Below are 27110 nucleotides of genomic sequence, written 5' to 3' on the forward strand. Positions count from 1 at the left end.
TAATGCACCCGTACTGTCTCCACCTGATGGTAGCAGGGTGAACAGGCCGTGTTCTTAGCCTTCCACAGACACCATCTACAATGCATATGTAATATGTTGAAAACCTTACACTAAAACAGACACCGCTTTAGTTTTCTTGAACCAAAGTTTATTTGTCTAGCTAGCTAATCAATCAATCTCACTTTTATATTTGACATGCTTCAGCAGTAGTTAGTCCATCAGTCCAATAATGTCGCTGTTACACTGTGGTAGTGGGCGACAGGAAGTTCCGGGTAGCCTGCCACCATTCTTCGGAATAAAGAAAACGCCAGAACTGTGCTGACCGTTAATCGTTATTACTACAGGTATGTAATAGCACGTTTAAACGGACTAATATCGAAAGAACGTCATAACGTGTTAGATAACACATCCGTCAAGGTATGATCACGTTTGGGAAAGGTTTTGTCTTGTTTTTCTGTGAAGAACGTGATAAAACATATTTTTCAAGCACACACGTTTTCATTTGTGAGGCTTTCCATACTCGTATATAGCTCAGTGGGTTTCGCCTGGGGATTTCAGTACAAAACGTTTTGGAAAGTTGCAGATAGAAATGCCCTGAATATAACTGATTTGAATCCTTAGGATCAGAGGCATGTTTGTTCTATATAATACATTTATATCTGATCCTGGCCAACGTCTCCGTCCTCCTGCTGGACTCAGTCCTGGTACTCGCTTGTCCCTACCTATGTGAAGATGGCTACAATAACGATTAGCCACAATAGTGGAATTTGCGGTTCGACCTCAAAATAAAAGTCCCAAATCAAAGTGATACAAACGGATAGAAAATAGTGGAATCATTCTATATTTGGACTAGAAACGCTAAACATGGTTGGAATGTTACTTAATTTAAAATGAATTACAATAATTGATTAAATTGAAAATAAGGAGGAAAAAAACGTTTGAAATCCCACTGTGGATGTTATCGACCACATAATTGCATTGGGGACATTTTTCTATGAACTTATGAAACGGGTTGGATTGTTGCACCCATATAACGGTGACACCCACACAATACAATTACCAAGAGTTAACACAAATATTAGCGTCTTAGCTCTTATTGCAGGACTTTGACTGAAAAATCACCTTCCCAGTCAGTCTATTGCAGGGTTACTCCAGTACTATTTGAGAAGGTCCAGTCACACACATTTCCTAGGTGGCAAAGGTCCAAATGGATTTAGTCAGTTATTGGCATAGTAACAACCCCCTAACTTGAAATTATTCAAACTGTTCACTACCCTCTTGTTGGCGGAGAGAACATTTAGCAGTTTTAATGCTAATATCCCACAATTCTACACATTACGATGGGGCTGAGATTTGTTCTCTGTTTTAAAGCTCATTTCCTACAGTTCTACACGTTTCCATGTGTTATGTGTGTTTATATGATACCAGGGGTCAAAGCCCAACCAAAAAAGTATTATTATATATATATTTTGGACCCGTGGTCCGTATTGACCCGCTCTGGGTCCAGACCGCGGGCCGCCAGTTGAGTATGGAGGGTCTTTTGTTTGTGTTGGACATTCATATTGCACTCTACAGCCTTACCTATGGATTGTTCAGCCTACTCAGTGACACCCACAGAACACAACTATGTAGAGTTTACACAAATATTAGCATTTCCGCTCTATTGCAGGACTCTGAAACCACTGTTGTCCAGGAGTATGCTCTTTTTTTCTCATTGTATTTTTTTTATCAAAATAGTTTACTTCTTTCACATCCGGATGAAAAGTGTGCCCAAAGTTAACTGCCTGCTACTCAGGCCCAGAAGCTAGGATATGCATATTATTAGTAGATTTGAATAGAAAACACTCTGAAGTTTCTAAAACTGTTTGAATGATCTCTGTGAGTATAACAGAACTTATTTGTCAGGCGAAACCCCGAGGACAAACCATCCAGAATTTTTTTTGAGGTCACTCTTTTCAATGGGTTTTCAATGGGAATCTAGATTTCTAAGGCACTTGCTTGCATTTCCTATCGCTTCCACTGGATGTCAACAGTCTTGGTTGATGTTTTTCCTTTGAGAAATGAAGAAGTAAGGCATTTCAGAATGAGGGTCGAGTGAAGTGTACTGTTTGTTAGAGGTGCGTGACCTGAAAGCACGCTCCACTTTTCGTCCTGTATTGAACACAGTTTATCCCGTCTTAAATTTGATTGATTATTTACGTGAAAAAATACCTAAAGTTGTATTAGGAAAGTTGTTTGAAATGTCTGGATCAAGTTTACAGGTAACTTATTAGATACTTTGTAGTCATGTTGCACGATTTGGAACCGGTGTATTTTCAGAATCAAACGCGCCAAATAAATTGACATTTTGGGGATATAACGACAGAATGAATCGAACAAAAGGACCATTTGTGATGTTTAATGGACATATTGGAGTGCCAACAGAAGAAGATCTTCAAAGGTAAGGCATGAATTATATGTTATTTCTGACTTTTGTGTTGTGCCTGGCGGGTTGAATTATGATTTTCATGTGTATGTTTGATGGGGTGCTGTCCTCAGATAATAGCATGGTTTGCTTTCGCCATAAAGCCTTTTTGAAATCTGACACTGTGGCTCGATTAACAAGAAGTTAATCTTTAAACCGGTGTATAACACTTGTATGATTTATGAATTATTATTATGAGTATTTCTGTTTTTGAATTTGGCGCGCTGCTATTTCACTGGGTGTTGTCAAATCAATCCCGTTAATGGGATTGGCGCGTGAAGGGATCACTAAGTTAACCTGCTTTTTTGTTATTGCAATAAACACTGATCTGGTTTTCAAGTCCGTAAATGAAAATGCCGATTTTTGTTACAAATTGACTAACTTATTGTGGCAGGTATTAGGCTATAGAATGTTAACACAGGTCTCGTCAATCTCTCAAGCCCACGTGCTAGTGATTAACTAGCTAATCTTTATATTTCAAGTTTAGCCAACAAGGATCTATCTGCTAGCTAACAAGGTAGAACAGTTAAATTGTTATGAACACACCCTGTTTGAAAAACATGTTAGCCTGTCCACTTTGTTCTGATGTTAAAATCAAGTGGCCTACCTTATTTCTCAAAATGAGAACGAGTTGCCAATACTTTATATAATTGTGTTTTTTATGCTTATTACACATTTATAAAACACAGACTGGACATCTGGTATGATGGTCTTTGACTAAAATACTGCTAGCGTACCAATGCCGCATGAGACAAACTGAGCATTCATTTTCTAGAATCAATGTTCGATACTCTCGTTTTAGTAGTGTAGCTCTGCTCTCAATCTGAGTAGTTGAGACATAACAAGGGTATTGTTAGAAAAAGTAACTTCTCTATTACAGTAAAATAATGTCTCAATGTGTTTTGGTATCCATTTGAACGATTCTTTTGGACCAAACCACAAATGCAAATAGCTAGTTGAAACCGCTTGCCAGAGGGGCAGCGCACAATTGGCCCAGCGTCGTCCGGGTTTGGCCGTCATTGTAAATAATAATTTGTTCTTAACTGACTTGCCGAGTTACATTTTTTATTTTTTATTTTTTATTTATTTTATTTCACCTTTATTTAACCAGGTAGGCAAGTTGAGAACAAGTTCTCATTTACAATTGCGACCTGGCCAAGATAAAGCAAGCAGTTTGACACATACAACAACACAGAGTTACACATGGAGTAAAACAAACATACAGTCAATAATATAGTAGAAAAATAAGTCTATATACAAAGTGAGCAAATGAGGTGAGATAAGGGAGGTAAAGGCAAAAAAGGCCATGGTGGCAAAGTAAATACAATATAGCAAGTAAAACACTGGAATGGTAGATTTGCAGTGGAAGAAAGTGCAAAGTAGAAATAGAAATAATGGGGTGCAAAGGAGCAAAATAAAATAAATACTGTAGGGGAAGGGGTAGTTGTTTGGGCTAAATTATAGATGGGCTATGTACAGGTGCAGTAATCTGTGAGCTGCTCTGACAGCTGGTGCTTGAAGCTAGTGAGGGAGATAAGTGTTTCCAGTTTCAGAGATTTTTGTAGTTCGTTCCAGTCATTGGCAGCAGAGAACTGGAAGGAGAGGTGGCCGAATGAGGAATTGGCTTTGAGGGTGACCAGAGAGATATACCTGCTGGAGCGCGTCCTACAGGTGGGTGCTGCTATGGTGACCAGCGAGCTGAGATAAGGGGGAACTTTACCTAGCAGGGTCTTGTAGATGACCTGGAGCCAGTGGGTTTGGCGACGAGTATGAAGCGAGGGCCAGCCAACGAGAGCGTACAGGTCGCAGTGGTGGGTAGTATATGGGGCTTTGGTGACAAAACGGATGGCACTGTGATGGACTGCATCCAATTTATTGAGTAGGGTATCGGAGGCTATTTTGTAAATGACATCGCCGAAGTCGAGGATCAGTAGGATGGTCAGTTTTACGAGGGTGTGTTGCGAAATAGGAAGCCAATTCTAGATTTAACTTTGGATTGGAGATGTTTGATGTGAGTCTGGAAGGAAAGTTTACAGTCTAACCAGACACCTAGGTATTTGTAGTTGTCCACATAGTCAGAACCGTCCAGAGTAGTGATGCTGGACGGGCGGGCAGGTGCAGGCAGCGATCGGTTGAAGACCATGCATTTAGTTTTACTTGTATTTAAGAGCAGTTGGAGGCCACGGAAGGAGAGTTGTATGGCATCGAAGCTCGTCTGGAGGGTTGTTAACACAGTGTCCAAAGAAGGGCCAGAAGTATACAGAATGGTGTTGTCTGTGTAGAGGTGGATCAGAGATTCACCAACAGCAAGAGCGACATCATTGATGTATACAACGAAAAGAGTCGGCCCAAGAATTGAACCCTGTGGCACCCCCATAGAGACTGCCAGAGGCCCGGACAACAGGCCCTCCGATTTGACACACTGAACTCTATCAGAGAAGTAGTTGGTGTACCAGGCGAGGCAATCATTTGAGAAACCAAGGCTGTTGAGTCTGGGGGTGAGGATGTGGTGATTGACAGAGTCGAAAGCCTTGGCCAGGTCAATGAATACGGCTGCGCAGTATTGTTTCTTATCGATGGTGGTTATGATATCGTTTAGGACCTTGAGCGTGGCTGAGGTGCACCCATGACCAGCTCTGAAACCAGATTGCATAGCGGAGAAGGTACGGTGGGATTCGAAATGGTCGGTAATTTGTGTGTTGACTTCGCTTTTGAAGACTTTAGAGAGGCAGGGTAGGATAGATATAGGTCTGTAGCAGTTTGGGTCAAGAGTGTCCCCCCTTTGAAAAGGGGGATGACCGCAGCTGCTTTCCAATCTTTGGGAATCTCAGACGACACTATCGAGAGGTTGAACAGGCTAGTAATAGGGTTGCAACAATTTCGGCAGATAATTTTAGAAAGAAAGGGTCCAGATTGTCTAGCCCGGGTGATTTGTAGGGGTCTAGATTTTGCAGCTCTTTCAGAACATCAGCTGACTGGATTTGGGAGAAGGAGAAATGGGGAGGGCTTGGGCGAGTTGCTGTGGGGGGTGCAGTGCTGTTGACCGTGGTAGGGGTAGCCAGGTGGAAAGCATGGCCAGCCGTAGAAGCATGCTTAAAATAAAGGTTAAATTAAAAAAAATAGGAAGATGTGGTCTCGCAACTTTCCTGGCGTGAACGGTAGGGGCTTGGTGTGTTTGGATATCCTAGAGGAAGAGGTGAAGCGAGAGAATTCACTCTCACAAAAGATTTGTACAAAATAAGGCCAATGCTTTTCTATGGGCTTGTTTTGGACCTAAGCTTGTCCCCTGCCTTCCCGCCTTTGGGACACCGACTCCCATTGTTAGGGTGAAGACGTGCATCTCGTCATTATATACAGTTCTCTGGTGTAAATGGGAAGGTGCACACGGCACAGAGGAGCGACGGAGACAAGACCAAAAAAACACTCATAGAAATGAAAAATAACAAAACCTTGCGATACAGGCATATGGAATATAGTGCAAAAACATACATTCATATTCATTCGATATGTTTACTCCAGTACTGCAGGTGGCGGTAACTCAGTAGCGTCAACGGACTTCAGATCAGGCAGTGTGGGTGCATGAGAGACAAGGTTGCTCTACTGTTTTGAAGCTGAATGTAATGATTATCAGTTTTCTACATGTGTACTAATATTCAGAGACATTCAGTTATCTTTGTCTACAAATATTACTATGGTGTGAACGGAAATCCTTTTGGTTTTTGATTTAAATAATACAGAGAAGAAAAGGTTATTCAGGAAAATAGTACATAGTGCTGCCTAAAACATACTGCAACCTTGTACTAAATAGTTTTTGAGTCATTTATGTAAATGTAGGAAATCTACTAGAGGTTAAGTGCACTTACGTTGTGTAATTTAAAGTGTGCACTTTGTGTCTAATGTGAATGAATGTTTTGTTGTCAATGCTTAACTACCTGATCTATTGAAATGAGATAATTGAACAAGAAAAAATATAATATATTTTTAGAGAATAAGAAAGTGCCAGAACTGTCAAGACAGTAACTTGTGTCTGTTTGTCTTTATTACTACAGGACGACTAGAATTAAGTCTGAGGCCGGTAACATCAACAGTGAGGACAAACCCAGCCTGCCTCTCTCCTTCCACACTGGGTCCAAACCTACAGTCACTGGGTCCTGATTGTGACAGTGGAGCCCAGTTTGCACTGCAGGATCCAGAGATGGCATCAGTGAAGCTGGAAGACTGCAGTCAAACACTGGAGCTGAATGTCAACATTAAAGATGAAGAAGAAGAGGAGAAGATTGGGAAATCTGTTAATCATGGTGAAAGCAGGTTCTATCTTACTAAGTTATGACCCAGTCTGTTGCTATTGTAAATTCTGTAATTCTGACATCACATCCCTGAAGAACACCAGACTGTACAACAAAGCTTGTGTTGTTCATTCCAACACCAGTATTGCCAGCATTTGTTTTATTCACTAGGTTATCTGGAGTGATCAGAGAGTAGACTAAAGAAGTGAACTAGATAAACTGCCAGTGTTTTAAAGTTCTATGAAATTAGTCTGTAGTTACTAACCCTTGTGATAGTGAGTGGAGGATGATATGGCTCATCATTTTCACTCCTTTTTGCAATCAGCTGTCGTCCACTTTTAGAATGGTTGTATTCCCCTTTTGCTTTGTACAGTATACTTACAGTGCCTTCGGCAATTATTCATACCCCTTGACTTATTCAACATTTTGTTGTGTTACAGCCTAAATTCAAAATGGATGAAATTGATATTTAATATACCCAATACCCCATAATGACATACATAATGTATTTAGAAATGTTTGCAAATTTATACAAATTGAAGTGCAGAAATATCTAATTTACATAAGTATTCACACCCCCAAGTCAATACATTGTAGAAACACCTTTGGCAGCGATTACAGCTGTGAGTCTTTCTGGTTAAATCTCTAAGAACTTTGCACACCTGGATGGTACAATGTTGTACAAATTATTTAAGATCTGTCAAGTTGGTTGTTGATCATTGCTAGACAGCGGTTTTCATGTCTTGCCATAGATTTTCAAGCCGATTTAAGTCAAAATGGTAACTAGGCCACTCAGGAACATTCAATATTGTCTTGGTAAGCAACTTCAGTGTATATTTGGCCTTGTTTTTTAGGTTATTGCCCTTCTGAAATGTGAATTTGTTTCCCAGTGTCTGTTGGAAAGCAGACAACCAGGTTTTCCTCTAGGATTTTGCCGGTGCTTAGCTCTATTCCGTTTCTTTTTATCCCCCCCAAAAATGTTAAAGTCCTTGCCGATGACAAGCATACCCATAACATGATGCAGCTACCACCATGTATAGAGTGGGACTCTTGATGTGTAGGATTTGCCCCAAACATAACGCTTTGTATTCAGGATATGAATATGGTTGCATCACTGCCTGGTATAGCAACTGCTCGGCCTCCGACCGCAAGGCACTACAGAGGGTAGTGCGAACGGCCCAGTACATCACTGTGGCCAAGCTTCCTGCCATCCAGGACCTCTATACCAGGCGGTGTCAGAGGAGGCCTTAAAAATGGTCAGACTCCAGCAACCCTAGTCATAGACTGTTCTCTCTGCTACCTCACTGCAAGCAGTACCGGAGCGCCAAGTCTAGGTCCAAGAGGCTTCTTAACAGCTTCTACCCCCAAGCCATAAGACTCCTGAATACCTAATCAAATGGCGACCCAGACTTTTAGCATTGCCCCCCCTATTTTACACCACTGCTACTCTCTGTTGTTATCTATGCATAGTCATTTTAATAACTCTACCTTGTACATACTACCTCAACTAACCGGTTCCCCCGCACATGTTATTTTACTGCTGCTCTTTAATTACTTTTTACTTTTATTTCTTATTCTTATCTGTATTTTTTTAAAACTGCATTGTTGGTTAGGGGCTCGTAAGTAAGCATTTCACTGTAAGGTCTACACCTGTTGTATTCGGCACGCATGTGACTAATAAAATTTGATTTTAAGTTAATTATTTTTGACAAGTTTTTTGCAGTTTACTTTAGTGCCTTAATTCAAACAGGATGCATGTTTTGGAATATTTGGTTTCTGTACAGCTTTGCTTCTTTTCACTCTGTTATTGATGTTAGTATTGTGGAGTAACTACAATGTTGTTGATCCATCCTCAGTCTAACTGTTTTAAAGTCACCATTGGCCTCATGGTGAAATCCCTGAGCAGTTTCCCTCCTCTCTGGCAACTGAGTTAGGAAGGACGCCTGTATCTTTGTAGTGACTGTGTGTATTGATACACCATCCAAAGTGTAATTAATATCTTCACCATGCTCAAAAGGATAATCAATGTCTTTTATAAAATGTTTTACCCATATTCTAATAGGTGCCCTTCCTTGTCAGGCATTAGAAAATGTCCCTGGTCTTTATGGTTGAATCTGTGTTTGATATTCACAACTTGACTGAGGGACCTTTACAGATAATTGTATTTGTGGGTTACAGAGATTCATAAATCATGTTAACCACTATTATTGCACACAGAGTGAGACCATGTGACTTGTTAAGCTTGCCATAACAAAGGGGTTGAATAGTTATTGACTCAACATTATGAGGTATTCCGCTGACGTTATGGGGTATTCCACTGACGTTGTGGGGTATTCCACTGACGTTGTGGGGTATTACACTGACGTTATGGGGTATTCCACTGACGTTGTGGGGTATTCCACTGACGTTATGAGGTATTACACTGACGTTGTGGGGTATTCCACTGACGTTATGGGGTATTCCACTGACTTTATGGGGTATTCCAGTGACGTTATGGGGTACTCCACTGACGTTGTGGGGTATTCCACTGACGTTATGGGGTATTCCACTGACGTTGTGGGGTATTCCGCTGACGTTGTGGGGTATTCCACTGACGTTATGGGGTATTTCACTGACGTTGTGTGGTATTCCGCTGACGTTGTGGGGTATTCCACTGACGTTATGGGGTATTCCACTGACGTTGTGGGGTATTCCGCTGACGTTGTGGGGTATTCCACTGACGTTATGGGGTATTTCACTGACGTTGTGGGGTATTCCACTGACGTTATGGGGTATTCCGCTGATGTTGTGTGGTATTCCGCTGACGTTGTGGGGTATTCCGCTGACGTTGTGGGGTATTCCGCTGACGTTGTGGGGTATTCCGCTGACGTTGTGGGGTATTCCGCTGACGTTGTGGGGTATTCCGCTGACGTTGTGGGGTATTCCGCTGACGTTGTGGGGTATTCCGCTGACGTTGTGGGGTATTACACTGACGTTGTGGGGTATTCCACTGACGTTATGGGGTATTCCACTGACGTTATGGGGTATTCCACTGACGTTATGGGGTATTACACTGACGTTGTGGGGTATCCCACTGACGTTATGGGGTATTCCACTGACGTTGTGGGGTATCCCACTGACGTTATGGGGTATTCCACTGACGTTGTGGGGTATTCCACTGACGTTATGGGGTATTACACTGACGTTATGAGGTATTCCGCTGACGTTATGGGGTATTCCGCTGACGTTGTGGGGTATTCCAATGACGTTATGGGGTATTCCAATGACGTTGTGGGGTATTCCACTGACGTTATGGGGTATTCCACTGACGTTGTGGGGTATTCCACTGACGTTGTGGGGTATTCCACTGACGTTGTGGGGTAAAGACAAAATAGTTTTCAGGGCTCCCATATATAACACTTTCTGGCCAACTGGTGGTTTAGTTCCATCTGTCCTCCAGGTGATCTGTCCTCCAACTGGTGGTTTAGTTCCATCTGTCCTCCAGGTGATCTGTCCTCCAACTGGTGGTTTAGTTCCATCTGTCCTCCAGGTGATCTGTCCTCCAACTGGTGGTTTAGTTCCATCTGTCCTCCAGGTGATCTGTCCTCCAACTGGTGGTTTAGTTCCATCTGTCCTCCAGATGATCTGTCCTCCAACTGGTGGTTTAGTTCCATCTGTCCTCCAGGTGATCTGTCCTCCAACTGGTGGTTTAGTTCCATCTGTCCTCCAGGTGATCTGTCGTCCAACTGGTGGTTTAGTACCATCTGTCCTCCAGGTGATCTGTCCTCCAACTGGTGGTTTAGTTCCATCTGTCCTCCAGATGATCTGTCCTCCAACTGGTGGTTTAGTTCCATCTGTCCTCCAGGTGATCTGTCGTCCAACTGGTGGTTTAGTTCCGTCTGTCCTCCAGGTGATCTGTCCTCCAACTGGTGGTTTAGTTCCATCTGTCCTCCAGATGATCTGTCCTCCAACTGGTGGTTTAGTTCCATCTGTCCTCCAGGTGATCTGTCCTCCAACTGGTGGTTTAGTTCCATCTGTCCTCCAGGTGATCTGTCCTCCAACTGTTGGTTTAGAATCTAAAGATGTGGTATTCATATTCAGATGCTACATAGTAGTAGTAGAATTCATGTTGGTACAACAATGTCCAATATCTAGTCATGTATCCATGCCCTTGTATGTGTGTGGTATTGTGTGTAGGCCAATGATACAATCTCAATTTAATCCATTTTAAATTCAGGCTGAAACACAACAAAATGTCAAGGGATGTGAATACTTTCTGAAGGCACTTTATATGAAGTCATATGTATATCTCACTGACTGGTTCTTCTGATGTTGTTCACACAGGAGACCATGTTGAGACATTCTCTACATCCAGAGAGCAACAGCAGGAAGATTACAGAGCTAAGAGGTTTCACCACTGCCCACATTGTGAGGAGATTTTCCCAATTCTATCAAAGCTAAAAATACACCTAAAAATGCAAAGAAGAGAGAATCTGTATTCCTCCACCGACTGTGAGAAGAGCTTCACAACATCAAGAGCTCTGACAGTTCATCAGAGAGCGCACACTGGAGAAAAGCCTTACTCCTGGACTGGCTGTGGGAAATGCTTCAATAGATCATCTAAATTAACCATTCATCAGAGAGTGCACACAGGAGAGAAGCCTTACTCCTGCTCTGACTGTGGATCGAGTTTCTCCCAATATGGCCACTTAAAATCACACCAACGTATACACACCGGAGAGAAGCCATACTTCTGCGCTGACTGTGGGAATAGCTTCACAACATCGAGGGCTCTGACAATTCATCAGAGAGTGCACACAGGAGAGAAGCCTTATTTCTGCTCTGATTGTGGAAAGAGTTTCTCCCGATTGGATACCTTAAAAAATCACCAATTAATACATAAAGGACAGAAGCCTTACTCCTGCTCTGACTGTGGGAAATGCTTCATTAAATCAGCTAAATTAACCATTCATCAGAGAGTGCACACTGGAGAGAAGCCTTACACCTGCTCTGACTGTGGAGAGAGTTTCTCCCGATTGGATGCCTTAAATAGTCACCAACTAATACATAAAGGACAGAAACCTTACGTCTGCTCTGACTGTGGGAAAAGTTTCTCTCAACTGGGCAACTTAAAAACCCACCAACGTATACACTCAGGAGAGAAACCATTCTCCTGTTCTGACTGTGGGAAGGGATTCTCCGTACCAGGCAACCTAAAAACCCACCAACGTATACATAAAGGAGAGAAGCCATTCTCCTGCTCTGACTGTGGGAAGAGTTTCTCCATGTCAGGCAACTTAAAAACCCACCTACGTATCCATAAAGGAGAGAAGCCTTACTCCTGCTCTGACTGTGGGAAATGCTTCAAAACATCAGCAGAGGTAAATGTTCATTGGAGAACACACACAGGAGAGAAGCCTTACCACTGTGACTGTGGGAAAAGTTTCTCCAGATTGAATACCTTAAAAACCCACCAACGTATACACACAGGCGAGAAGCCATTCTCCTGTTCTGTCTGTGGGAAGAGTTTCTCTGTATCGTGCAACCTAAAAACCCACCAACGTATACACACAGGAGAGAAGCCATTCTCCTGCTCTGACTGTGAGAAGAGTTTCTCCATATTGGGCAACCTAAAAACCCACCAATGTATACATAAAGGAGAGAAGCCACACTCCTGCTCTGATCGTGGTAAATGCTGAGGTAAACGTTCATCGCAGAACACACAGGAGAGAAGCCTTACCACTGTGACTGTGGACAAGAGTTTCTCCAGATTGAATACCTTAAAAACACACCCACATATACATAAAGGAGAGAAGCATCATCCGTTCTCTCAGACCAGCTAAGATTAATGTCACTCCATCACTTAATTCTCATCTCATAAAGGAAGTAGTAACAGTTAATTTGATCAAAAGAAGAAAGCATAGCACACTGTTGTTTCTCACTGTGCAGTGGAAAGGGAACGTTTTCTACAACGTTAGCCTCTACTTTACTGATCAGTGTGTTTTGTTAGCTTCTACTGTAGAGATATTGAGATCACCATGGATTTGCCCTTAGGGTTGAATACCCTCTGAGGTGTCTCTCATTGAAACAATAAAGTCTGAGGGCTGACTGTGGTAGTACTGCTTTCATCTAAAGTTTTCTGTGGGAATGAGTTAGTAGACACGTATCAGATAGAGATGGTGTGATGATCAGTTCTCTGTGGGAATGCGTTAGTAGACACAACATGTATCAGATAGCGATGATGTGATGATCAGTTTTCTGTGGGAATGAGTTAGTAGACACAACATGTATCAGATAGAGATGGTGTGATGATCAGTTTTCTGTGGGAATGAGTTAGTAGACACAACATGTATCAGATAGCGATGATGTGATGATCAGTTTTCTGTGGGAATGAGTTAGTAGACACAACATGTATCAGATAGAGATGATGTGATGATCAGTTTTCTGTGGGAATGAGTTAGTAGACACAACATGTATCAGATAGCGATGATGTGATGATTAGTTTTCTGTGGGAATGAGTTAGTAGACACAACATGTATCAGATAGAGATGATGTGATGATCAGTTTTCTGTGGGAATGAGTTAGTAGACACAACATGTATCAGATAGAGATGGTGTGATGATCAGTTTTCTGTGGGAATGAGTTATTAGACACAACATGTATCAGATAGAGATGATGTGATGATCAGTTCTCTGTGGGAATGAGTTAGTAGACACAACATGTATCAGATAGAGATGATGTGATGATCAGTTTTCTGTGGGAATGAGTTAGTAGATACAACATGTATCAGATAGAGATGATGTGATGATCAGTTTTCTGTGGGAATGAGTTATTAGACACAACATGTATCAGATAGAGATGGTGTGATGATCAGTTCTCTGTGGGAATGAGTTAGTAGATACAACATGTATCAGATAGAGATGATGTGATGATCAGTTTTCTGTGGGAATGAGCTGGTAGACACAACATGTATCAGATAGAGATTATTACATCATCAGTTTTCACCATAACTTTGGCTGGATTATTTGTTGCTACTAATTACTATGTGTTTAATGATACATGTCATACACAGGCTATGAAACGACTACATCTTTATTAAGTTGTCTTTTTAAAACTGCATTTGTTATTTTAGTCATTGATGATGAACATGTTTGGATAACTGCATTGATCTGCCAATACATTTTCTATGTGTATTTGTGTTGGTCAATCTCTTCTCTTTTGTATTATTCTTGTGTACAGCTGGCTGGAGTGTTTATGGACATATTCCATCTCTCCCTATCCCAGTCTTTTGTACCCACTTGCTTCAAGATGTCCACTGTTGTTTCTGCACCCAAGAAAGCGAAGGTAACTAAACAAAATGACTATTGCCCTGTAGCACTCCCTTCTGTCATCATGAAGTGCTTTGAGAGACTAGTTAAGGACCATATCACCTCCACCTTACCTGACAACGTAGACCCACACAATTCACTTACCGCCCCAACAGATCCACGGACGGCACAATCGTCATTGCACTGCACACCGCCCTATCCCACCTGGACAAGAGGAATACCTATGTGAGAATGCTGTTTAGTGACTACAGCTCAGCTTTTAACACCATAGTGCCCTCCAAGCTCGTCACTAAGCTCAGGGCCTTCGTTCTGAAATCTTCCATGTGCAACTGGGTCCTAGATTTACTGACGGGCCGACCCCAGGTGGTGAGGGTAGGCAACACCTCCACCACACTGATCCTCAACACGGGGCCCCCCAGGGGTGTTTGCTCAGTCCCCTCCTGTACTCCCTGTTGATCCATTTCTGAGTAGCCATGCATGACTCCAACTCAATCATCAGGTTTGCTGACGACACGACAATAGTAGGCCTGATTACCAACAGCAGCGAGACAGCCTACAGGGAGGAGGTTAGAGCCCTGGCGGCGTGGTGCCAGGAAAATAACTTCTCCCTCAACATAAACAAAACCAAGGAGCTTATTGTGGACTACAGGAGACAGAAGAGGATGCATCTTCCTCGACGGGTGTCAAAAGTTTAAAGTTCCTTGTGTGCACATCACTGAGGACCTGAAATGATCTCGCCTCACCGACATCATGGTGAAGAAGGCGCAACGGTGCCTGGCTCCTAACACCCTGACAAACTTCTACAGATGCACCATTGAGAGCATTCTGTCGGGCTGCATCACCGCCTGGTACGGCAACTGCTCCTCAACTACATTGCTCTCCAGAGGGTGGTGCGTACAGCCCAACGCATCATCAGGGCCACGCTGCCTGCCCTCCAGGACATCCACAACACCTGATGTCAAAGGAAGGCCAAGAAAATAATTCAGGAGTCTGGTGCTTGCATGGACTACCTGTCCCATTGGACAACCTTACAGATTTATATTATTATGGATCCCCATTAGAAGCTTCTAAGGCAGCTGCTACTCTTACTGGGCTCCAGCAAAATTAAAGCAGTTATACATTTTTTTAACATTATAATACATTCACAACAGATTTCACAACATATCAAGTGTGTGCCCTCAGGCCCCTACTCTACGCCCACATATCTACTACACAAAATCCATGTGTGCGGTACGGGTCAAAAGGTCACAACACAACTGATTGCTCAAACGCATTTAGAAGGAAATAAATTCCAGAAATTAACTCTTAACAAGGCACATCTGTTAATTGAAATGCATTCCAGGTCACTAGCTAGTGAAGCTGGTTGAGAGAATGCCAAGAGTGTGCAAAGCTGTCATCAAGGCAAAGGGTGGCAACTTTGAAGAATCTAAAATACGTTTAGATTTGTTTAACACTTTTTTGGTTACTACATGATTCCATATGTGTTATTTCATAGTTTTGATGTATTCACTATTATTCTACAATGTAGAAAATAGTAAAAAAAATAAAGAAAAACCCTTGAATGAGTAGGTTTGTCCAAACCTTTGACTGTATATCATAAATGTTGACCTTTTTCTTTGCCCTGCATCAGTCCACCATCTTCAAAGGCTGATCGGGAAACTTGGTGGCATAGCAGTATTTAATATTTTATTACTAACAAACATCAACAAAGAAAAGACGAATAGTCAAATGCAAAAAAGCAAACAAACTGTTTCCATTGGAGTCCTACACAAACAGATCATAATCATTAATAATACTACAAACTGTTTCCATTACCAGGAGTCCTACACAAACAGATCATAATCATTAATAATACTACAAACTGTTTCCATTGGAGTCCTACACAAACAGATCATAATCATTAATAATACTACAAACTGTTTCCATTACCAGGAGTCCTACACAAACAGATCATAATCATTAATAATACTACAAACTGTTTCCATTGGAGTCCTACACAAACAGATCATAATCATTAATAATACTACAAACTGTTTCCATTGGAGTCCTACACAAACAGATCATAATCATTAATAATACTACAAACTGTTTTCATTACCAGGAGTCCTACACAAACAGATCATAATCATGAATAATACTACAAACTGTTTCCATTACCAGGAGTCCTACACAAACAGATCATATTCATTAATAATACTATTATAATACTTTTAGAAATTCATTTATAAAGTGAAAAAAAGTTCGGTTTTGAATCAGATCATTTCAAATCAGGTGTAGACCTTACTGTGAAATGCTTATTTGCAAGCCCTTAATGTAACCTTTATTTAACTAAGCAAGTCAGTTAAGAACAAATTCTTATTTACAATGACTGCTTAACCAACAATGCAGTTCAAGAAATAGAGTTAAGAAAATATTTACTAAATAAACTAAAGTAAAAACTATCTAAAAGTAACACAAGAAAATGACATAACAATAAGGAGGCTATATACAGGGGGTACAGGTTAGTCAAGGTCATTTGTAAAGTGACTGCATAGATAATAAACAGAGAGAAGCAGCAGTGTAAAAACAAAGTGGTGGGGAGAAGACTGAAATATACTAATTCCTCAATGTCTGAATTTCAGAACTAAATCATATAATTTAATTGTACAACATGTCCTGTTATCTTTGTAACAAAGTTATGTATGTTAATTAAAACAATTATACTATAAATACAGGCAAGAAAGACATCCACAGAAATCCCAATTATACTCATTATTCGGCTTGAATCTTTCCAAAACATGTTTCGCGGGATAAATACTTTATAAAAATCAATAAACATTAGAAAACTATCATCAAAGATGAGGTCATTAAAGTCAATCATATCTAAGATCAACCTGAGATTATTACTAATGTGTTGACCATGCATAAAACCAGATTGTTCTTCATCAGTTATAGGATGTAAACCTTGCTTTAAACTACCAACTACAAGGGCAAATGACTTTCCATCCCAGAATGGAACAAAAAGGGCTAAAATTGGTGTGGCAAATTATTCTGATGAATCGTTGCTTGTTGGAGTACGTTTTTTTGGATAAGGATGTTCATTTGGGAAACCAATTTGAAGTCACGAGGATGTTGAAGTAGGCGTTGGGAGAAGTGGATGCAGCCAAAGTAACCAGGAGTGGTATGGTGTTGATAACGTGTGTATCTAAAGAGCAAAATGAGCGTGCATGAAATAATGGATGTTTAAATCAAAAACCAGTCAATTCAAATATAAAAAATAAAAAAAATTGTCAGAGTTTTGCTCTCCCTTTAAAATGATTTGCTTACAAGTTTTGGGGTTTTGCTTTTGATGTCTTATTTTTGTTTACAATTCTATACATTTTGCTTTCAATTGTTTGGTTTTTGATTTCAACATCTATTATTTCACCCGCCCTCGAACATATGTTTACGTTCTCAACTTTATTTTTATGTTCACGATTTATTTTATTTTGAATTCAATACATATGCCGTGAAATTGACCCCATACATTATCATGGTTGCAAGCTATATTGGCGCTACATCTAGACGTTAAGGAGAAAGAGGTACAGAGAATATTTAGGAGAAAGAGGAACAGATCCTTCACCCTAAGAGGAAGCCATAGAGAAACTTGTGAAGTCTGCAGTGCTTGTTCTCTTATGGTCATAAGTCTGTCTTCCCACACACAAGTTCATTAATGCAGTAGTTTAAGCATTTAATCACAAACAAACCTTAATTCCTAATAATCTTAATTTCTGTCACCACACTATGTAAAGCTGGGATATATAAATTACGCAATAAAAGCGTTTGTGTAAAACCTGATGCAATGCAAGAAGTCTAAAAAGTGTAAAGTGTTTGCAGACAGAAGGAATATGTTGTTGAAGAGTCTGAATGTAAAATGTTGCAACTGGTGGGGGTCATATTCCAGAATTCCATGTGTGCCCTGTTAGGGTGAAAGAGGTTGAGGGGTCAAGGATCAGGGCTGTACAGCAAGTCTCCAATGTGGAGACAGTGAAGAGAGTTGAAGGGGAAAAAGGCCACAGTTCTGAAGAAAACCGCAACCAGCTGTAAATGTTGTACGTCAATCAAGTGATCTGGATACAAATATTGTGAAGGTGGATTTTTTTAGTATTTATAGCCACAGTTATTAATTGTACTGCACAAGAAGTCCAGTAAGATGGACATCATTATATCTGCATTTGAGAAGTTTTTGGGCCTCCAAGACTTCACTACAAGGACTACTGGCTGCAGAAAACCGACCTGATTAGAACAGAAAAGCAGGCTGATTCAGTCTAATTTAAATGTTTATAGTTTGTATGGATTCGTCTTTAAAGTATATATATATATATATATATATATATATATATATATATATATATATATATACTTTTTTTAAACCTGTATTATTTCATTTTAGGGATCTTTATTACCCACCTACACTACAGGTATTATTTCATTTTATATATATTAAAGACGAATCCATACAAACTATAAACATTTAAATTAGACTGAATCAGCCTGCTTTTCTGTTCTAATCAGGTCGGTTTTCTGCATTATACCAAAAAATAAGATGTCGCCAAAGGGTTTTATAACCAAGATAGACTACAGCCTTCCAACGGGACCAAATGAGTCATAGTGTGCAGAATAAGCAAGGAGCTGGGCAGAGCCAAGCACGAGCTAGCAAGATCCTATTGGCGTATTCTAGCATTCATCTGCATATTTCCGTTAGGTAACGCCTTCTCTTTGAAGGGCACTTGTGCAATAACTCAATTCGCCTTTGCACGCCTTCTAAACAACGCGATTGTTAAAAACTTGCAAAGGGTGAAGTCTACTAATCTTAGTCTACTCTGTTAATAGCATTTCAGTTTTGGGAACAAAAAATTGTATTGAGATCAGATGTTTCTTCGATGAGAAAATGCAAAATCTCGGCCAAAATCCATCTCTTTCCATCTTCTCCCATTGCCAGCCAGAATGGAAACGCCAAGCGGATGCTTCACATTTATACATCCGGTGAAATATCTGTCTCATTGTTCTATCTGTGATGTCGCTGTTGAAACTGTGGTAGTGGGGGAACAGGAAGTAAAAAAAAAATAACAAAGAAAGCTGCAGAACTGTGCTGTCGAAACGATAGCTTTTGTATTACTACAGGTTTGTAATAGCACGTTTGAACCTAATTTCGAAAGAATATGTCAGAACATATCAGGTAACAAATCCGTCTATTATCATGTTAGGTATAACGTTTGGTAAAGGTTTTATGTGCTATTTTTTTCCTGTTAAACCGAATGAGTGAAGGACGCGATAAAAAAGTTATTTTACAAGTCACATAGCTAGAGACGTTGGTTTGTCTAAGTGAATGTACATCATTTCATCAAGGTCATTTCATAAATGATCAATTTATTTCACATTTCTAAATTAGTGACGCGAGCTGGTAAAATGGCGGCGCCAACAACTGCGTCACCAGACTTCAGTACAGGCAGTGCATCAGAGACAGAGAGTAGATGAGCGGTGTTGAGCGTTCGGAAATCCCGCTCACTGCTCCGGCGTTCCACGTCCTTTCCAAATGCTCTGCTAAAAACTGCACTTAATTTACAGGAAAGAAAATTGCCGCTCCATTCATTAAAATCACAATGCAACCAACACTCATCTATTTTTGTGACTACATGGACCTACCATTTGGTTTTGAAGTATTGAAACCTAGCCATATGATTTGAATTAAAAGTTTTTAATAAACATGAAAAGGTGAATGTAAGAAGCGCTCGTCATTTCAAATAGGCTACATGTCATATTAAACAGCATATAAACACTCTAAATAGGCTACATGTCATATTAAACAGCATATAAACACTCTAAATAGGCTACATGTCATATTAAACAGCATATAAACACTCTAAATAGGCTACATGTCATATTAAACAGCATATAAACACTCTAAATAGACTACATGTCATATTAAACAGCATATAAACACTCTAAATAGGCTACATGTCATATTAAACAGCATATAAACACTCTAAATAGACTACATGTCATATTAAACAGCATATAAACACTCTAAATAGGCTACATGTCATATTAAACAGCATATAAACACTATAAATAGGCTACATGTCATATTAAACGGCATATAAACACTCTAAATAGGTCAGGAGCCAGACAAGGAGCCTAAGAAGGAAATTCATAATTTAGGCTATATTATTTCAATTATTTATTTCAAGGCTATAGCCAACAAAGAAATACATTGCGAAGCAATTGCGAGTGCGACACTAGACTGGTAGGGACATTAAGCGCTCAGCATTTTAATAGCATTTAGTTGTATTAAATCAGTCTATAATAATATAGAATATACAGTGCAGTCTGTGGCTTCTGGTTCACGTGATGGTGCCGCGCTTGCAGAGCCGCTGGGGATGGCAAACACCTTTTTGGCCACTCTTGCCAAGCTGGGCAGGGATGCAGAGTTGTTGTTTTTCTTCCTATAGGTAGGCCTTAAAGTGTTTAGGCAAAATAACCCAAACAAAATATAAAGCTCCTTGAAAGTGTGAATATGCCAGGCCTATTGGGTCGAAATCAATTATGACCTCTTGTATAGATAATAGAACCAAAATGAAGGAAACTTTTAAGATATCTGATTTTTAGTTTATAAATACTTTGCTAAAATGACACACTTCATTAGCTACCCACCTCGTTCCTTTCTTTTAGCATGTGCATGTAGTAAGTACACCATCATGCTTTCAGGATATGTCTTTTCAGATTCCACAATGGTTCTTTAGTTGTGGACATTACATCACAAGAAATGGCTCATGGTTCTCATCTTTGTAAGTCACCTTGACTTTACACCTGTGTTTTTTTTAATCAGTTTCTTTATGAAAATATTTAGCGAACTCAATGACTGTAGCTAAAGCAAGGGGTTATAGCAGCACACAAGTAGACTACCAATACATGCTGGAGCGGGCGAGAAGGCTGACACTCCAGCCGGTGGGAATCTTGGTCCGTGCTCCAGTAAAAATGAGCTTGCTCTTACTCTGATCAGAGAGAGAGACAATTTCACGGTTGCACTACTGTTTTGAAGCTGAATGTAATGATTATCAGTTTTCTACATGTGTAATAATATACAGACACATTCAGTTGTTTCTGTCTATCTATACATGTTAATATGGTGTGAACAGGAAATACAATTGTGTGTGACTGAAATAATAGTTAAGACAAGGTTATCCAGGAAAATAGCACATAGTGCTGCTTAAAACATACTAACTTTGTACTAAATGGTTTTTGAGTCATTTATTTGAATTCAGGAAATCTACTCTAGGTTAAGTGTACTTACGTTGTGTAATTTTAAAGTGTGTACTTTGTGTCTAATGTTAATTAATTAATGTTTTGTTCTCAATGCTTAGGTACCTGATCTATTGAAGTGAGAATTGAACAAGAAAAAATATAATATATTTTTAGAGAATAAAGAAAGTGATGGAAATGTCAAGACAATAACTTTTTGTGTCTGTTTCTCATTGTTACTACAAGACGACAATAACTAAGTCTGAAGCTGGTAACATCAACAGTGAGGACAAACCCAGCCTGCCTCTCTCCTTCCACACCGAGTCCAAACCTACAGTCACTGGGTCCTGATTGTGACAGTGGAGCCCAGTTTGCACTGCAGGATCCAGAGATGGCATCAGTGAAGCTGGAAGACTGCAGTCAAACACTGGAGCTGAATGTCAACATTAAAGATGAAGAAGAAGAGGAGAAGAAGATTGGGACATCTGTTAATCATGGTAAGAGCAGGTTCTATCTAACTATAAGTTTCCTCCATAAGTTATGACCCAGTCTATTGCTATTGTGAATTCTGTCGTTCTGACATCACATCCCTGAAGAACACCAGACTGTACAACAAAGCTTGTGTTGTTCTTTCCAACTTCCCACTGTGCATAAAAAGGTGATGTAGAACTGTTTCATGATGAAAGGTAGATGTTATTTCATGCGACTGAGACTTGCCTGGTTTGACACCAGTAAAGGGAGCGTTTTATTCACTGGGTTATCTGGAGTGATTAGAGAGTAGACTAAAGAAGTGGAGTAGACAAACTGCCAGTGTTTAGAAGTTCTATGAAATGAGTCTGTGTAGTTTCTAACCCTTGTGATAGTGAGTGGAAGATGACACGCCCCTTTTTAGCTTTAATCTCTTACCCACTTTTAGAATAGTTTAATTCCCCTTTTGTATTGTACAGCCTACTGATATGAATACATATGTCACCCGGTATAGCCAGAAGAGGACTGGCCCCCCTTTGAGCCTGGTTCCTCTCTGTTTCTTTCTAGGTTCCTGACTTCTAGGGAGTTTTTCCTAGCTGCTGTGCTTCTACATCTGCATTACTTGCTCTTTGGGTTTTTAGGCTGGGTTTTTGTAAAGCACTTTCTGACAACTGCAGATGTAAAAAGGGCTTCATAAAATACACTGCTCAAAAAAATAAAGGGAACACTTAAACAACACAATGTAACTCCAAGTCAATCACACTTCTGTGAAATCAAACTGTCCACTTAGGAAGCAACACTGATTGACAATTAATTTCACATGCTGTTGTGCAAATGGAATAGACAACAGGTGGAAATTATAGGCAATTAGCAAGACACCCCCAATAAAGGAGTGGTTCTGCAGGTGGGGACCACAGACCACTTCTCAGTTCCTATGCTTCCTGGCTGATGTTTTGGTCACTTTTGAATGCTGGCAGTGCTTTCACTCTAGTGGTAGCATGAGACGGAGTCTACAACCCACACAAGTGGCTCAGGTAGTGCAGCTCATCCAGGATGGCACATCAATGCGAGCTGTGGCATGAAGGTTTGCTGTGTCTGTCAGCGTAGTGTCCAGAACATGGAGGCGCTACCAGGAGACAGGCCAGTACATCAGGAGACGTGGAGGAGGCCGTAGGAGGGCAACAACCCAGCAGCAGGACCGCTACCTCCGCCTTTGTGCAAGGAGGAGCACTGCCAGAGCCCTGCAAAATGACCTCCAGCAGGCCACAAATGTGCATGTGTCTGCTCAAACGGTCAGAAACAGACTCCATGAGGGTGGTATGAGGGCACGACGTCCACAGGTGGGGGTTGTGCTTACAGCTCAACACCGTGCAGGACGTTTGGCATTTGCCAGAGAACACCAAGATTGGCAAATTCGCCACTGGCGTCCTGTGCTCTTCACAGATGAAAGCAGGTTCACACTGAGCACGTGACAGACGTGACAGAGTCTGGAGACGCCGTGGAGAACGTTCTGCTGCTTGACCTCCATGGGTTGATAAATTGGATTTCCATTGATTATTTTTGTGTGATTTTGTTGTCAGCACATTCAACTATGTAAAGAAAAAAGTATTTTATAAGATTATTTCTTTCATTCAGATCTAGGATGTGTTGTTTAAGTGTTCCCTTTATTTTTTTGAGCAGTATACATTTGATTGACATGTATATCACATCCAACTGACTGGTTCTTCTGATGTTGTTCACACAGGAGACCATGTTGAGACATTCTCTACATCCAGAGAGCAACAGCAGGAAGATCACAGAGCGAAGAGGTCTCACCACTGCCCACGTTGTGAAGAGATTTTCCCATTTCTATCAAAGCTAAAAATACACCTAAAAATACACACAGGGGAGAATCTGTATTCCTGTACTGACTGTGGGAAGACTTTCTCCCGATTGGATACCTTAAAAACACATGAACGTATACATACAGGAGAGAATCCATATTCCTGTACTGACTGTGGGAAGAGCTTCACAACATCAGGAACTCTGACAATTCATCAGAGAGTGCACACTGGAGAGAAGCCTTACTCCTGCTCTGACTGTGGGAAGAGGTTCTCTCAACAGATCCATTTACAAAAACACCAACATATTCATAATGGAGAGAAGCCTTACTGCTGCTCTGACTGTGGGAAGAGTTTCTCTCAACAGAACCACTTAAAATGTCACCAGCGAATACATACAGGCGAGAAGCCTTACTCCTGCTCTGACTGTGGGAAGAGTTTCATCCGATTGGATATATTAAAATGCCACCAGCGAATACATACAGGAGAGAAGCCTTATTGCTGCTCTGAGTGTGGGAAGAGTTTCTCCCAACTGGGCAACTTAAAAACACACCAACTTATACATAAAGGAGAAAAACCTTACTCCTGCTCTGACTGTGGGAAGTGCTTCACAACATCAACTGATGTAAAAGTTCATAAAAGAGCACACACAGGAGAGAAGCCTTACTACTGCTCTGACTGTGGGAAGAGTTTCTCCAGATTGTATACTTTAACAACACACCAACGTATACATAAAGGAGAGAAGCCTCATCAGTTCTCTCAGACCAGCTAAATTTAAAGTCATTACATCACTTAATTCTCAAGAAATCCTAGCACACACTATTGTAATCCTATTGTTTCTCACTGTGAGGAAAGGGAGCATTATAGAATTTTAGCCTCTCTTTACTTTACTGATCAGTGAGCATCTTGTCAGTTTTGGTGTGTTTTGTTAGCTTCTACTGTAAAGATATTGAGATGATCTTGGATTTGCCCTTGGGGTTGAATATCCTCTGTGACACGTCTCACAATGGAGTCTGATGGTTGACTGGGTGGTACTGCTCTCCTCTGCAGTTTTCTGTGGGAATGAGCTGGTAGACACAACATGTATCAGATAGAGATGGTGTGATGATCAGTTTTCTGTGGGAATGAGTTAGTAGATACAACATGTATCAGATAGAGATGGTGTGATGATCAGTTTTCACCACTAGTTTGGGGGGATTATTTGATTTATTAAACAACTATTTGTTTAATTATATACAGGTTATGAAACAACTACATTTGTTTATTCAGTTACATTTTAAAACTAGCTTAGTTATTTTTGTCATTGATGATGAATATGTTTAGATAACTGCATTGAAGCAAACTTAACTGATCTGCCGATTTAATAAATACATTAAATTGTACATGAATGTGTACTGGTCAAACTTTTTTCTTTTATAGTTAGTTCTTTCATATTAGATCTGACAGTATGAATGGTTCTTATGGTTGTATTCAGTTCTTCATATTAGATCTGACAGTATGAATGGTTCTTATGGTTGTATTCAGTTCTTCATATTAGATCTGACAGTATGAATGGTTCTTATGGTTGTATTCAGTTCTTCATATTAGATCTGACAGTATGAATGGTTCTTATGGTTGTATTCAGTTCTTCATATTAGATCTGACAGTATGAATGGTTCTTATGGTTGTATTCAGTTCTTCATATTAGATCTGACAGTATGAATGGTTCTTATGGTTGTATTCAGTTCTTCAAATTAGATCTGACAGTATGAATGGTTCTTATGGTTGTATTCAGTTCTTCATATTAGATCTGACAGTATGAATGGTTCTTATGGTTGTATTCAGTTCTTCATATTAGATCTGACAGTATGAATGGTTCTTATGGTTGTATTCAGTTCTTCATATTAGATCTGACAGTATGAATGGTTCTTATGGTTGTATTCAGTTCTTCATATTAGATCTGACAGTATGAATGGTTCTTATGGGCTGAGTGCCTGTAGTGTTTTGGTATGACTACAGTCAGGAGTTTTCTCTGACCCTGTAATGTCACCAGGACAGAAGCACATGTCTCTATCACACTCCAGCCCAGAAGGTGGCAGTGATGCACAGTTAATGTTGGTTTGCACACTACCAATAAACACCATAGAAGAAGAATGTATACTTAGTGACCACACCCCTTCCCCATGCTGCAAAACAATGAGTGTGCATTCAGTGACTACACACAATTAAACATTTTGTAAGTACCTTTATTTTTAACAACATCAGATTTTTTGTTTATTGTCTCTAGTGATGGGGAATCAAAGCTTCCTGAATCATTGAGGTGTTCCAGCCAATTGTGTCGAAAATAGGGTGAGGCACATGGGCTACTAACATCTTACTACACAACATACACTTAGTATTACTTTCTTAGCTACACTATATATATCTCCCTGGCATATTACATAATTTATGCAACAGCATACAATACATTTTTGTACTTACCTTGTTGTGCCGTGCTCACTTGAACAGGAAAGTGGCGCGGTGATCCTTCTTGTGGGCTCTAGAAAGAGGCCTGAGTTCCCAACGTGGAATTCCGAGTTGGATGACTGTTCAACATAATCTTTTCTGTATTTTCACCAGTCGGAGCTGGTTTTGTCCGAGTTCCCAGTTGTCTTGAACTCACTGAAGTCTGAGATTTCCCAGTTCTGACTTTCCAGTTGTTTTGAACGCAACAGAAGTCATGCTGGATTGACATTATGGCCAATGTATTCAAACTTTTCTGGCCCCTGGCGTTACCTCCTTTTTTGTGATATCCAATTGGTTGTTACGATTTTTTTCTCATTGCTGCAACACCCCTACGGACTTGGCAAAGGTCGAGAGCCAAACCACACTGCTCGCTTAACTCAAGAGCCAAGCCGCACCAATGTGTCAGAGGAAACACTGTCGAACTGACCACCAGAGTCAGCTTGCAGTCGCCCGGCCCGCCACAAGGAGTCGCTGGAGCATCATGAGGCAAGGGCATCCCGGCCGGCCAAACCCTCCCCTAACCTGGACGATGCTGGACCAATTGTGCACCGCCTCATGGGTCATGTGATACAGCCTGGGATTGAACCCGGGGCTGCAATGGCGCCTTGGCACTCATTGTTGAATTTACAATTTTCAACTTGTTGTGTAATGTTTATATCCAATGGCCGATGAGCACAGATACGTTTTATCTATAATTTCTCTTCTCTACAGATCCTGGTTCGATCCTGGGCTCGGTCACAACTGGCCGTGATCAGGGGTCCCATAGGGCAGCGCAAGTGATTTGACGTCATTTTATCTGACCTTGAGCTTTCTTGGGTGGCCATCTCTAATATGCGTCTATGGCAGCACCCAATATCCTAGAGTTTTTGAGCTCTACCCGTAGATTTTGCGGTGATGTTGTGTCCCCATGAGTGACAGAACATTGAGCCAATCACGGAGCAACTAGAGAACATTACCAACCCCTACGCTCTGTATTTTCCGCTGGCTGCCCCTCCACCACAGAAAGCACTGAGCTAGGCTA

General features: G+C 40.6%; 1 protein-coding gene across 6 annotated transcripts in view; it reads left to right on the plus strand.

Annotated features, from left to right (window-relative positions):
- The first annotated feature begins 261 nt into the window (after positions 1-261).
- The window catches only part of LOC106575905 (uncharacterized), a 68479-nt gene continuing 41630 nt past the window's right edge, over positions 262-27110 (plus strand). The window contains exons 1-4 of one of the 6 annotated variants that reach the window (XM_082964401.1): positions 291-344; positions 2320-2440; positions 6514-6762; positions 11074-13922. In XM_082964401.1, the coding sequence (XP_082820527.1) occupies positions 2401-2440; positions 6514-6762; positions 11074-12428 (1644 nt within the window). In that variant the 5' untranslated portion in view covers positions 291-344; positions 2320-2400 and the 3' untranslated portion in view covers positions 12429-13922. Of the gene's footprint in view, positions 345-2319; positions 2441-6513; positions 6763-11073; positions 20864-21563; positions 21815-23529 lie in introns of those variants that run through there. The other 5 variants (XM_082964402.1, XM_014152623.3, XM_082964405.1 and 2 more) reach the window with 5 other exon arrangements.

The sequence above is a fragment of the Salmo salar genome, chromosome 17, assembly GCF_965601325.2.
Source record: "Salmo salar chromosome 17, fSalSal1, whole genome shotgun sequence".
Taxonomy (NCBI): Eukaryota; Metazoa; Chordata; class Actinopteri; order Salmoniformes; family Salmonidae; genus Salmo; species Salmo salar.